This window comes from Phacochoerus africanus, chromosome 15 (genome assembly GCF_016906955.1).
Source record: "Phacochoerus africanus isolate WHEZ1 chromosome 15, ROS_Pafr_v1, whole genome shotgun sequence".
Lineage (NCBI taxonomy): Eukaryota > Metazoa > Chordata > Mammalia > Artiodactyla > Suidae > Phacochoerus > Phacochoerus africanus.
The window spans coordinates 109,140,741-109,153,266 of NC_062558.1; the positions used below are offsets into that span (position 1 = coordinate 109,140,741).

General features: G+C 52.5%; 2 protein-coding genes across 14 annotated transcripts in view; one reads left to right on the forward strand and one right to left on the reverse strand.

Moving 5' to 3' along the window:
- Positions 1–122: 122 nt before the first annotated feature.
- Positions 123–10,207, forward strand: ZDHHC16 (zinc finger DHHC-type palmitoyltransferase 16). 12 transcript variants are annotated; one of them, XR_007132346.1, is made up of 13 exons: positions 140–212; positions 367–478; positions 4,070–4,317; positions 4,499–4,693; positions 4,845–4,933; positions 5,330–5,358; positions 6,263–6,396; positions 6,536–6,583; positions 7,417–7,502; positions 8,409–8,553; positions 8,738–8,808; positions 9,240–9,325; positions 9,625–9,691. XR_007132346.1 is itself a non-coding variant. In XM_047761741.1 (12 exons), exons 1-12 carry the CDS (start codon positions 210–212, stop codon positions 9,737–9,739), a joined length of 1,275 nt encoding a protein of 424 aa, XP_047617697.1. In that variant the 5' UTR covers positions 143–209; the 3' UTR covers positions 9,740–10,207. The 12 variants fall into 12 exon arrangements, 11 of the variants coding, with proteins under 11 accessions (XP_047617703.1, XP_047617705.1, XP_047617706.1 ...); XM_047761741.1 differs by lacking the exon at positions 9,240–9,325 and having other exon boundaries at positions 143–212; positions 9,625–10,207; XM_047761745.1 differs by lacking the exon at positions 9,240–9,325 and having other exon boundaries at positions 143–212; positions 8,484–8,553; positions 9,625–10,207.
- Positions 10,208–10,439: 232 nt separating this feature from the next.
- MMS19 (MMS19 homolog, cytosolic iron-sulfur assembly component) overlaps positions 10,440–12,526 on the reverse strand; it is a 33,167-nt gene continuing 31,080 nt past the window's right edge. For both annotated transcript variants that reach the window (XM_047761739.1, XM_047761740.1), the window contains 7 exons: positions 12,462–12,518; positions 12,127–12,313; positions 11,748–11,830; positions 11,453–11,617; positions 11,313–11,372; positions 10,933–11,033; positions 10,440–10,846 (listed from right to left, as the gene is read on the reverse strand). In XM_047761739.1, the coding sequence (XP_047617695.1) occupies positions 10,819–10,846; positions 10,933–11,033; positions 11,313–11,372; positions 11,453–11,617; positions 11,748–11,830; positions 12,127–12,313; positions 12,462–12,518 (681 nt within the window). In that variant the 3' untranslated portion in view covers positions 10,440–10,818. The remainder of the gene's footprint in view (positions 10,847–10,932; positions 11,034–11,312; positions 11,373–11,452; positions 11,618–11,747; positions 11,831–12,126; positions 12,314–12,461; positions 12,519–12,526) is intronic.

A 12,526-nucleotide genomic window follows, 5' to 3' on the forward strand; every position in this document is an offset into this window, starting at 1 on the left:
CCGCAGTAAGAAACGCGCCAATTGGTGACTTCTGTCACGTGCTCGCCAGACTCACTCTTGAGGGGAGGGGTAAACTCCATTTCCCAGGTTGCCCCGGGACGAGCTTGGGGGCGGAGTTCCGGAACTCCTGCGCTTGCGCTTGCGCCTGTGGACGAGAATGGGCAGGCGGCGGGTGCGGGTCTGCAGGCTGGAGCTGTGGGCTGCTGGCCATGGTTGGTTGGGTTGAACCGGGCCGGGCTGTGGCGCGGAGCTGGAGGGGGTAGCAGTGAGCTGCAGCGGAGGCTGCAGGATTCGATTTGGCTGATTGGGGAGGCAGGTAAGAGCGAAGCCACGGCCTTTGCTGCTCAGTCCTGTCCCTTTTGCTAGGGTCGGGCCCTATTCCGGCCTTGTGAGCTCGAGTTCCTGCTCTGTACGGCCTTGCCTTCGAACCCGGCGGAGCGCACCTTCCGGACAGCCTTACGGTGCAGAGTTGAAGGAGGTCAGCCAACCCAACTCACCCATTTCACAGATTTGGAAGCTCAGCTCCAGAGATAGGATTTGACTTGTGCAGTGTCTCTAAGATAGTTCAAGGTAGAGACCAAATCGGTATCCAAGTTATTTTACTTCCATCACCCTTTGACCAGGCCAGCCTTTATGTGAAGTAAAACCTTTTCCTGGTTTTTGTAACTGCAGCTTGCATCTTGCGGTCGGATCTTGTCAAGTGGAGCGTGTTAGTCTGGCAGGGAAGTCTGCGCATGAGTAAAAGCTGCTCTCTTTGATGATTGACGTCCAGTACTTGAGACTGCAAATACCCTGAGAACGGCATCTTTGTCCATATGAGATTTGTCGACATTTTTCTCGGTTTCCTTTGCCTTCTGGTGGCTTTCGAATCCCTTCTCACCCCACATGTCCCCCATATCCGGTTTCCCTTTGGAAGAGATGATGACTTAGAGCCTTTGAGTGTAGTGGCTTTCCATCTCCTCTGATCTGTGGCAGATGTCAGATGTCTCTTCTGATGGCCTGTGGCTACTACTCAGGGATCAGAATGCTCAGAGCTAGGGCTGGGGATCAGTAGTGGGTGGCTCTATTTCCTGCCCTGTTCACTCCGGCCCCCCTGACCCCCAGCACACAGTTTTGTTTTTTTGAGTTCTGCTTTACCTCAGTTTCATGAGATGAAAACTTCATATGTTAAGTTATAGCCCCATGGACTAAGTATTCTCTTCCCTGGCGTACACCCTCCTCCGCGTGCCCTGTGCACGAATCCCTAAAATAAGGGGCAGGGGCTTGGCCTCAGTCTTCCTTTACAATAATCTGATCTGTAGCTTTGCATCTACAAGCTTTCAGTTTACATGTTTGGTTTCTTTCTTTCTTTCTCTTTCTTTTTCTTTTTAGGGCCAAATCTGCAGCATATCGAAGTTCCCAGGCTAGGGGTCTAATTTGGAGCTGCAGCTGCTAGCCTATGCCACAGCCACAGCAACGCCAGATCTGAGCTGTGTGTGACCTAAACTACAGCTTATGGTAATGCATATCCTTAAACCACTGAGTGGAGCCAGGGATAGAACCTGTAACCTCTTGAATACTTGTTGGGTTCATTACCACTGAGCCGCGATGGGAACTATTGTTTGGCTTGATTTCTGGTTGGACTAGCTTTCTAAAATGACTTCTGGGAGTTCCCGTCATGGTGCAGTGGTTAAGGAATCCGATTAGGAACCATAAGGTTGCAGGTTCGATCCCTGGCCTTGCTCAGTGGGTTAAGGATCCGACATTGCCGTGAGCTGTGGTGTAAGTCACAGATGCGGCTCGGATTCCACGTTGTTGTGGCTGTGTTGTAGGCCTGCAGCTACAGCTCTGATTTGACCCCTAGCCTGGGAACCTCCATATGCCGCGGGAGCGGCCCTAGAAAAGGCAAAAAAAAAAAAAAGATAAAATGACTTCTGGCTCCTAAGTGCTGTGATTCTAACAATGGTTTTCATTTCTCTTTTTATTGATCATGAAGAATGTAGCAATGGACGCTTATTTAGTGTTATCACATTGGCAGGGGTGTCCTTGCTGTTATTTGTAAGCCAGATAGACATCTGACCAGCCTTTCCACTTCTGCATCCCTCCAGGTCACTCATTCAGCAAGTATTTATTGAGTACTTCCATGACCCAGGTATTGTGCTAAGCACTTTATAAACATTTCATTTATACCTTATCAAGTGTATGTAAGTATATATATAGGATCATAAAGGGGTAGAGCTGTAAGGGACCTTAGTATTTAATCCTGTCCCCTCATTGAATGGGAACACAAGAAAGTCGAGTCCCAGCGGGGTTTGGTGACCTGGCCAAGGTCACAGAACTATTTAAGGGCAGAGTTGAGCCCTAAGTGGTCAAGTTACAGGGCAGGTGAGAGTTGGTAAGTCTAGCCCTTGAGGCAAGCATTTCCTGAGGGCCTCAGTAATTCTGGAAGATGTTGAGAACCTCCCCATTAGCCATAGTAAGGGAATGAGTAATGGTGTGGATGATCTAGGCCACCTGGATTTCAGGAGTTCCCTGGTGGCACAGCAGGTTAAGGATCTGGTGTTGTCAGTGCTGTGGCTTGGGTCACTGCTGTGGCATGGGCTTGATCCCAGGCCCTGGAACTTTCATGTGCTGCAGGTGCAGCCAGGAGAAAAAAAAAAAAAAAGTCACCTGTATTTGCTATGGGGTAAAATGTTTTGTCTCACTCTTACATTTGATTGTGGCTGTATACTGTTTGAAAATTAATGCTTCAGGCCAAATCATGATCCCACCCAATAGGAGTCTGACTCAAAAGGAGGTAGGAAGTTTGAGGTAGGAAGTTTTCCTTTTTCTCTTTTCTACACTGCCCTTTAATTCTAATCTTAGCTCCTCAGAGGTGATGGGAATGGCCAGTTTCTTTATCCTGGTACAGAGACTCGATCCCTACTGAATTGGGTATCTTCTCTTTGCTGGCCTTGTCTGCTGGATTTGTTTTTGCCTTCGGTCTTTAGAGGCTTTTCGTGAGGATGAGCCAGGGTGCAAGCAGAGTACCTTGCTCCAGTTACTGAAATGAAACCATCCCTACAGTGATGCAGCCTCCTCCAGTTTCTGCTGGGTTTTGAGCTACCTGTTAAATAAGTCAGTGGAGTTGCTGAGGACAAAGTCGCCATATGGGGAAATCAGATAATTTCTTTTCCGGCAAGGCCTTTCATCTGCAGACTTGACGAGACTGTCGTCCAAGGACTCTGGGTTTTGTTCTGGGCATTGCCTGGGCAGCTGGCCTCCCATGGCTGTTAGATCGGATAAAAACCACATAGAGGAGGTCCAGGCACTTGAAGAGGGACTGTGCAAAGGGCTAAAGCGCTTGGAAGGCCGGTGGGGAAGCTTGGGGTCAAGGGCAACAGCTGCAGAGAAAGTTCTTAAGTGTCAAACTAGAACAGGGCAGAGGAGACTCCACTGAAAGGGCAGGCCTGTGGTCTTCGGGAGCCACCAGCCCCTCTCCTGCCAGTGTTTCCTGCCTGTGGTGGTGTTCTGCTCTAAACACGGAAAATTGTCTTGGCCTTAGGAACCTTGGGGTGGGTCTGGGACTAGAATTGGAGACAGCATCTTAGGTCGTGCAAAGCTGCCTGGCGGGAGACAGGGACTCTCACGCTACCGGGTGGGGTCTAGGGGCCTGTGACATCAGTCCAGAAGGAATAGGAGGGATGAGTATCTTTTGCCAAGACTCAGATAGCGCCAGAGGAGGTCTAGGTGTGGGATCCACAAGCTGTGAGCCTAGTCCCCCACTGGCTGTTCCTGGTGAAGACACTTGTTCGGAGGTGGGCTAGAGACCTCGGGAAACTTCTGCTACAGTGGCCAGGCCCGCAGAGGCACAAGAGGTGGCTCTGTGCACATTGGGCAGGTGCCTCCAGGGGTCTGTCTGCCTACACGGACAACTCCAGAGACCCTGCTCTGGCTCGGAGCCACCTCCCTACTTCCCACAGCTAGTGACCGGTCAGCCAGGCCTCTGTCTCAGGTCTTTGCCTGTGAGCTGGTGCTCTGGGCCTCCCCACTGGTGGGGCAGGGCGGGACGGCACCCAGGCTGGCCCCTCACAATGCTGTGTTCTCCCAGGAGCCATGCGGGGCCAGCGGAGCCTGCTGCTGGGCCCTGCCCGCCTCTGCCTGCGCCTGCTTCTGCTCCTGGGCTACCGGCGCCGCTGCCCACCTCTGCTCCGGGGCCTGGTCCAGCGCTGGCGCTATGGCAAGGTCTGCCTGCGCTCCTTGCTCTACAACTCCTTCGGGGGCAGTGACACCGCTGTGGATGCTGCCTTTGAGCCTATCTACTGGCTGGTGGACAACGTGATCCGCTGGTGTGGGGTGGTGAGTGATGCCTGGGGGCAGGAAAAGGGATGCTTTGGGGGTAGTGGAGGGACCTGTGGCTGGCGGACCTACACTGGGTTTGGACCCACACCTGCCTCCTACCCCAGGGACATTCCCGAGTCTGGCCTGGCTGTTGGCGAGCGCTGTCGCCGCCGCTCCCTGACCTCACTGGTGTCGACAGGTGTTCGTGGTGCTGGTGATCGTGCTGACCAGCTCCATCGTGGCCATCGCCTACCTGTGTGTCCTGCCCCTCATCCTCCAAACTTACTCCGTGCCACGACTCTGCTGGCATTTCTTCTATAGTCACTGGAATCTGATCCTCATCGTCTTCCATTACTACCAGGCTATCACCACCCCACCCGGATACCCACCCCAGGTGGGTACCCCCACCGAGGCGTGGGGGACAGGGGAGGACTGCAGGCTGTGGGAGCCAGTCCCGGACGTGGGGAGGGAGAGTGCTTTGGTGTTTTGGGGGAGCAAAACTGGTGCTGCCACAGTTGTCCTGGTGCTTTTCTCCCTCTGCACAGGGCAGGAACGATATCACAACAGTCTCCATCTGCAAGAAGTGCATTAACCCCAAGCCAGCCCGAACGCACCACTGCAGCATCTGCAATAGGTGGGTCTCTGGGAACCCCAGCTGTGGCCCTTGTGCTGTAGCCCTAGGGAAAAGCCCAGACCTGGAGTCGAACAAGACACTTATGAGGCACCGTCATGGACCAGGCAGTGTGCCTTCTGTCATGACAGTGGTCCTCAGGATGGCCCTGCAAACTATGCATTATCATCACCTAGGGAACGTGAGGTTCAGAGAGTTGAGCCAGGGCAGGCACGAGACCCCAAGTTACCTTGTCCAGTGTCCCATAGCCAGTGAAGCAGGATTGAAACAAGGCCTGGCTGTCCTCACAGTCTGTGCCCTTTCCACCTCAGCAGGATGCTGGTCCTTGTAGGAAAGGATTGGCACTGCCATCTCAAGAACCTTGGCCACCGTAACAGAGCCTGTGTCCCTCCCTCACAGGTGTGTGCTGAAGATGGACCATCACTGCCGTATCCTTTTCTGATCTCTTCTGCCTGAGGCCTCCTTCCTTAGCTCCCGAGCACTGCGGAGGTCTAAGGGCCACAGACCCAAGGCTTCTAGCATCCTCCTGCAGAGAACACGGGGCCCAGTAGAAGTTAGTAGAAGAGCAGTTGTGGGGGCTGGCCATCTCCTGGGGAAGGCAGGAGGCTTTCAGGCTCTCTGGGCAGATCTTCTTGGAGCGTGGCCTCCCTCCCTAACAGCTCTTTCTTTTGCAGACTGTCACACTAACATCTCTTGGATGGAAAGAGATGTTTGATTCAGTGGTTGTCCAAGGGGCGTCTGGCAGGTGTCAGATAGAGTCATTAGGCCCCTTCCACTGTCTCACAAAGATGCCTGATTAACCTCAGTTAAGTTGAAGTATTGGCAGGTTCATTTTACTGGAGGATTTCAGTTTTGTTTTTTTTGTCTTTTTGCCATTTATTGGGCCACTCCCGCGGCATATGGAGGTTCCCAGGCTAGGGGTCCAATCGGAGCTGTAGCTGCCCGCCTACACCAGAGCCACAGCAACACCTGATCCGAGCTGCGTCTGTGACCTACACTACAGCTCACGGCCACGCCAGATCATTAACCCACTGAGCAAGGGCAGGGATCGAACCCAAAACCTCATGGTTCCTAGTCGGATTCGTTAACCACTGCGCCGTGACGGGAACTCCGGATTTCAGTTTTTATGATCTCCTGGGACGTGTGAGGGCCCCGAAAATCTTTAATACTTTCACCTCAGCCTCAGAGAAGCCCATATTTCTCTGCCTTTGGAAAATAGTTCTTGGGGACTGGAAGCCCTGGGCTTCGTCGGGAACCAAGGACGAACCAGAGAAACCTGGACACCCCCTGAAGTTGTGTGTTTGGTCTTGTCCTTAATCCTTCCCCCACCAGCCTGGCTAAACAACTGTGTGGGCCACTATAACCATCGGTACTTCTTCTCTTTCTGCTTTTTCATGACTCTGGGCTGTGTCTACTGCAGCTACGGAAGTTGGGACCTTTTCCGGGAGGCTTATGCTGCCATCGAGGTGAGCCTGTAGTTAGGAGCAGAGCGGCTCAGCAGAGAGCACTTTGGGGTGTGGAGTCTGCCCCTAAGGAGTGGGGCTGGTAGCACCCCCCATCCTAGAGGCCTGAGAGTATAACCAGCATTGTTTTCCATCCCCTTAGAAAATGAAACAGCTCGACAAGAACAAACTACAGGCGGTTGCCAATCAGGTGGGCCGTCCCCACCCCACTGCCTCCTGCTGCTCAGGCCAGGGGTGTAGTGTTGCTGAGGCAACTGGGGCCCACCTGTGAGTCCAGTTGTAGAGACTGGGCCAGGGGTGTTCTGGGGGCCGTCTGCTGGGCAAACTCCGTGGCCTGGGGGCAAGCTGGGAGTCCCTGGATTGTGACAGTTTTGGGCTCTCTCTCCCATTATCACCTTCTTTGGGCTGAGCAAGGGTGCTGCCTTGGTGATGGCCTGAGCAGCAAGGAGTCTGTGTTAGTCTGTGTAATGGGGTTCCAGGGGACAGAGGTCAGGCTGGGCCTGTCTGAGCATCCTTTGCTCCTGGCCTGTCTGCATTCCCATCAGGATCGTCCCTTCTCCCCAGGCCTTTTAGGACTCCTTGTTTGAACAGATCTGGGGGTCATGATTGTGCCCCTGCTGGTCTTTTGGTCCTTCGTGGGGCTCACAGTTCTCCCGCCTCCAGTCATTCCATTCTGGGTGTGGGTCTGGTCCCCTCTCTTGGGGCTTGCAGCCACACAGTGAAGAGTTGTAGCTGGGGAGTGGTGTGGCTTCCCCTGGAGCCCCATTTGTGTTGTCAGAGCTAAAGGCCCAGGGTTGGTCCCGCCTGTGCTTGACCATCCTGTCCAGACCTGCTCTGCCCAGTGTTTGTCCACATGATGATGCTGCCGGGCTTGGTCCACCCATCTGGCTGCTGCCCTGACTCCTCTGTGGCTTAACCCCTTGTTTCTCACCCTGGGCTTGGATCACTTCCCTGCCTGAAGGTACTGGGCTCTGCCGGTCTCCAGCAGAGCAAATGAGCCAGGCTGCTGTTTTCTTTTTCTAGACTTATCACCAGACCCCACCACCCACCTTCTCCTTCCGAGAAAGAGTGACTCACAAGAGCCTTGTCTACCTCTGGTTCCTGTGCAGGTATCTGACTCTCATTTTTGACAGTTTCAGGGAGGGGCAGCTTCAGAAAAACTTTTTGGTGCCCACACACAGGCGGGAAGCAATTCCTGTGTGAATTTCGGCTGTTCTTAGTCTCACATACTTTGGCAGAGTAGTGCTTAATTTTCTTCAGCATCTGGGGGCTGGAAACATTGAGGATATTGGCATCAAGTGTTTGTGCCGAGGGAAGTTAAAATCCTATTTTAAAGGGTAGGCGCATTTCACAGATGAGGACACTTGCAGATCTGAGGGATGAGGTGCTTTGTTCTATGACACACAGATAGGAATGGTAGAGCTGGAACCTGAATGTTGTGCCATTTCATTCTAGTCCTTGGTGCTTTTATTACCCTCTTCTGTCTCCCAAGCATGGGTATTCTGGGAACTCCAGAACATTTTTATTAGTAATAGACTTATTTCCCCACCATTTATTCTTTTTTTTTTTTGGTTTGTTTGTTTTTTGTCTTTTTGCTATTTCTTTGGGCCGCTTCCGCAGCATATGGAGGTTCCCAGGCTAGGGGTCAAGTCGGAGCTGTAGCCACTGGCCTACGCCAGAGCCACAGCAACTCAGGATCCGAGCCGCGTCTGCAACCTACACCACAGCTCACGGCAACGCCGGATCGTTAACCCACTGAGCAAGGGCAGGGACCGAACCCGCAACCTCATGGTTCCTAGTCGGATCCGTTAACCACTGCGCCACAACGGGAACTCCCCCACCATTTATTCTTAGCCTACGTACATGCTTTTCCATCGCTGCCGTGAGGTAAAAGTTCATCTAGGATGCGTAGGCCGGGAGGGAAGACTTGGGCAGAGCTTCCTAGCCAATCACTATTGCTCAGCTCAATTTCAGGCCTACTTGTAGCCTCTAACCCCCTCCACGTTACCCTCCAGTCTTTCCCCCTCTTTTCTCAGTTCTGTGGCACTTGCCCTGGGTGCCCTAACTGTATGGCATGCTGTTCTCATCAGTCGAGGTGAGACGAGCATCGAAAGGCACATCAACAAGAAGGAGCGACGTCGGCTCCAGGCCAAGGGCAGAGTGAGTAGAGCTGGGCTTGAGGTGGAGGAGTGCATGGGTAACTGACCCTGCTGTCCTGTAAACAGGCCGTGGTCAGGCCCGGCTAGGGCAGGCATCACGATGTCCAGAACCTGCCTAGCCAATTTAAGGCGCAATATTGGTTTCAGTAAAAGGGTTTGTAGAAACATGTTTTTCTTGGCTCTAGGTTTTTAGGAATCATTACAACTACGGCTGCTTGGACAACTGGAAGGTATTCCTGGGTGTGGACACAGGAAGGTAAAGTAAAACATCTAGACCAGTGCTGTCCATTGAACTTTCTGTGTTGAGAGAAATGTTCTATACCTTTGCTGTCCAAAACACTAGCCACCAGTCACAAGTCATGTGTGGTTTTTGAGCACTTGAAATGTACCTGAAGTGTCAATGAATTGAATTTTCAATCAAGTTTCACCAATTTAAATAGGCGTGTGTGGGTAGTGGGTACCATATTGCTACAGTGCAGATCTAGGCCCTGGAGGAATAGAATCATTGCTCGTTTCAGCCCAAGGGGCGTAAGTAAGGCCAGAACTGTTGGTTTAAGTGGCCGATGAGACTTTGACATCACTGCAATAGAATCCTAAGAAAGCTGTGCTCAAGAGGGGCCCCCTAGTTCAGGTGTGTAGGCCATCAGTCACCTCTCGTTTGAATGGCAATGTCTGGATTTCAAGCAGATGATTAGTGGGATTGAAGTAATCTATTCGTGACAGAGGTCCTGAGACAAGAAATGAAGCTAGCTCTCTCAGCCAAAGAGACAAAGGTAAATCATTTTTCACACTGCAGCTACCGAGGCAGGAATAATAGGTGACTCTAAGTCATCTGCCCTCCTCCCTCTCCCGCCCTCATTATGTTCCTGCCTGTCACTGTGTTTAGCTCAGAACCTCTAAGGGCCCTCAAGGCACCAGAGGGCACATTTAGGGGGCAAAATGAGAACTTCTGTTACTTTTGTGATGAAAGCCAAGGCAGCTTCAGAAACTACCTGGATGTAGCCTTGCTGAGGAAGGAGCATCAGGAAGACCAGGGACTCTTAGATCTCAGGGCTTCTGTCTTCTCTTGTAGGCACTGGCTTACTCGGGTGCTGTTACCTTCCAGTCACCTGCCCCACGGGAATGGAATGAGCTGGGATCCCCCTCCCTGGGTGACTGCTCACTCGGCCTCCGTGATGGCAGTGTGAGCCGAAGCGTGCCAGCCACAACCTGAGCACCACCCTGCTTCCTGCATTGTCTCAAGGGCCTCCAAGGATAGCTTCTTGGAATCCTTGAGCAAAAAGAGCCAGTGGGCCTACCGTAGGGTACCATGCAGGGGCAGCTCACAGACCAGTCTTCTGACCGCTGCAAAAGCAAGGCATGATGTGGAAACATCCTAGGACTGATGTCCCTTTACTCAGGCAAACAGAAGTTCCAGCCCCAGACTGGAGATTAGGCAGCTAGCAACCTTGCCGGGTACCGACCCCGACCTCCTCCAGGGTACAGCACTGGGGTTGGCCACCACCTCTTCCACTTGCCATCCGAGAACACACCTGAATGGTAGAGCTGAGTTCCTGGCTCCTCAACAGGGCAAAGAAACAGGCCTACTGCTGAGGTCACTGCCACTTCTCATGTACTGCTGAAGGGAGCAAAAATAAAGGTATTTGATTTTTAAAGCTATGTAGCTTTTCACTTTTTACCTAAAGGGTGGGGGAAAGGGAAAATCAGGGTCAAGGCCAAGTGAGTAGGTGCTCTGGTCATGCCAACTATGCCCTACCTGGAGGGCTTGGATGCCCTGAAGAATTCCTGGCTAATTCCTATCATTACCATTCCTCTAGCTCATGCAGTGATGCTTTGGTTATGTGCTCTGAGGCATAAATGCGGAGAGGGAAATAACTGACAGGGCCATTACCAAAAGAAATCTTTATTCTCCAGCAGGAACACCTTCCCCCCCCGCCCCCACCCCATCCCTGGTCTGCAGGGCCACACTCATCTGCATTCACCCTCAGCAGCACGTCTCCTCTTTCCTGACTTATAAACGGAAGGGCTCCAAGAGCAAGATCATTCTTCAAACACAAGTAGTCTCACACTCGGTTACTTCACAAATCCATTAGAAATCAGGAATCCTATGTTTCTTGTACAGTCATGTGACAGAGGCCCAGCATTTGTGCTGTATCTGGGAAGGGCAGTCAGAGGCCAGTGGTCTCCCTGCCTTGGGCAAGATGGCTCGCTGATGTTAGTAATTTCAGGTTAGATTGTCAGAACAGTCTAGACCAGAATGGAGAACTCAGCTGCCAGGACTCCCCAGCAGAAACCTGTAGGAAAAAAAACACAAAATGTTGACACCATTAGTGGTGAGGCCCACTTCCGTCCCACCTCTCCCCACGACCTAGAAACTCACCATTCTCCCCTGGCTAACACTGCCTCCTTACGCACCAGTCTCTTCTTGTCATCCAGGGGTGTGGCTAAGGCCCGGATCACCTGTGGTTTGTACGGCAGCAGCTGCGGCATTAGAGGAGATAATCTTAGCCTTGTTCAACCAAGACAATGGACAAAGCGGCTTCTCTGCCTCGCCAACTAATACTCTTCCTATTCTTTAGTGATTCTAGAGACTGCTATGTGGCGAGCTGGCCATTCTGTTTTAGGTAGTCAGGCAAATCCTCGCCCATCTGGATCCTACTGTGCGTACCTCACATAGCAGGGTGGCCAGTCCCACTTGACCAAGGCAAGACACTCTTCTAAGAAGTTCCCAGGCCAGAGAGGGATATCTGAGGTACTCACCACGGGGGTGGGCAGGCGAGTAAGAGCGTGCATACACTGCAGTGCGGCGATCCGGACAGCCTGGAACAACCAGAAGGAGGTGAGGGGAGACCCACAAAGGGGAGACAGAGGGGCCAGAGAGCTGCTGAGGCTCAACTCACCATGGAAGGACTGGAGCTGAGGTTCAGAAACTTTGTGACAAGGGTGTCAACATGAAGACTCATGATCTGGGGTGCTTCCAGTAGAAGAGGCTGAAGGCAGCTGAGGGTGGAGAGCTGTACCACGGAGTCGGGGCAGGACAGGGCCTCCAGCAGCAAGGAAAGCAGCTAAGGGGCCACAGGAGAGGGGGGGGTGACCACATCTGGGATAAGCCTGCTTCTCCCCTCTCTAGCCCCAACAGGGGCAGGGAAGGGGCCATGGCTTGGTCCCTGCTTCGAGGCTGACTACAAGGCTTACCGTGGGCAGCTCCGGCAAGAGCACAGGCTTTGGTAGCCTGTTAAGTACATGAGACAGACCTTTCAGGTAATTTGGCTTCACATCTGTAAAAAAAGGGAAAAGTTCAGGGCTTCTCCTGTGGCATAGTGGGTTTAGATCAGCATTGTCACTGCTGTGACCCTGGTCGCTGCTGTGGTGCAGATGTGATCGCTGCCCTGGGAACTTCTGCATGCTGTGGCCAAAAATAGATTAAAAGAAAAAAAGAATCGGCATATGCAGCCTTTCACATATAGACCACACTACAGCCCTAAAGAAGCACTCAGGACCTAAATTATTTGGAGACTGGGGCCTGAGGGAAGATGTCTCTATGTCTGGGGGCTTTCCTTTAGATGCTCCTCACCTTGGGGAGCAGCATGGAAGCCCCGGACCAAAGCAGGCACGTTATCTGTGAAGAACCGCTGGCGGAACATGAGCCGCACCTCGGCGTGGCCAGCACGAGTCAGCACGTCAGTGCAGTCAGACATGAGCAGAGAGAAGCCATCAGCTGCTGCTGGGCCTAGTTCTGGATCACTCAGGAGGCCCATGAGCTGGAGAAACGAGAGCCTTTGAGGTTCATCAGCAGGAAAGAATTGTAAATACCCAAGAGGAGGACAGCCGTTATTTCTGGGAGGAAGAGGATCGACAGAGACATTCCTACTTAGGTCCTACGCTCTGCTGTCCCCAGAAAGGACTTACCTGATCCGTAAGGCAGGAGCTGAGAGGATGGTATCTGAGCAGTAGGGCCTTTGTGATCTGTAATC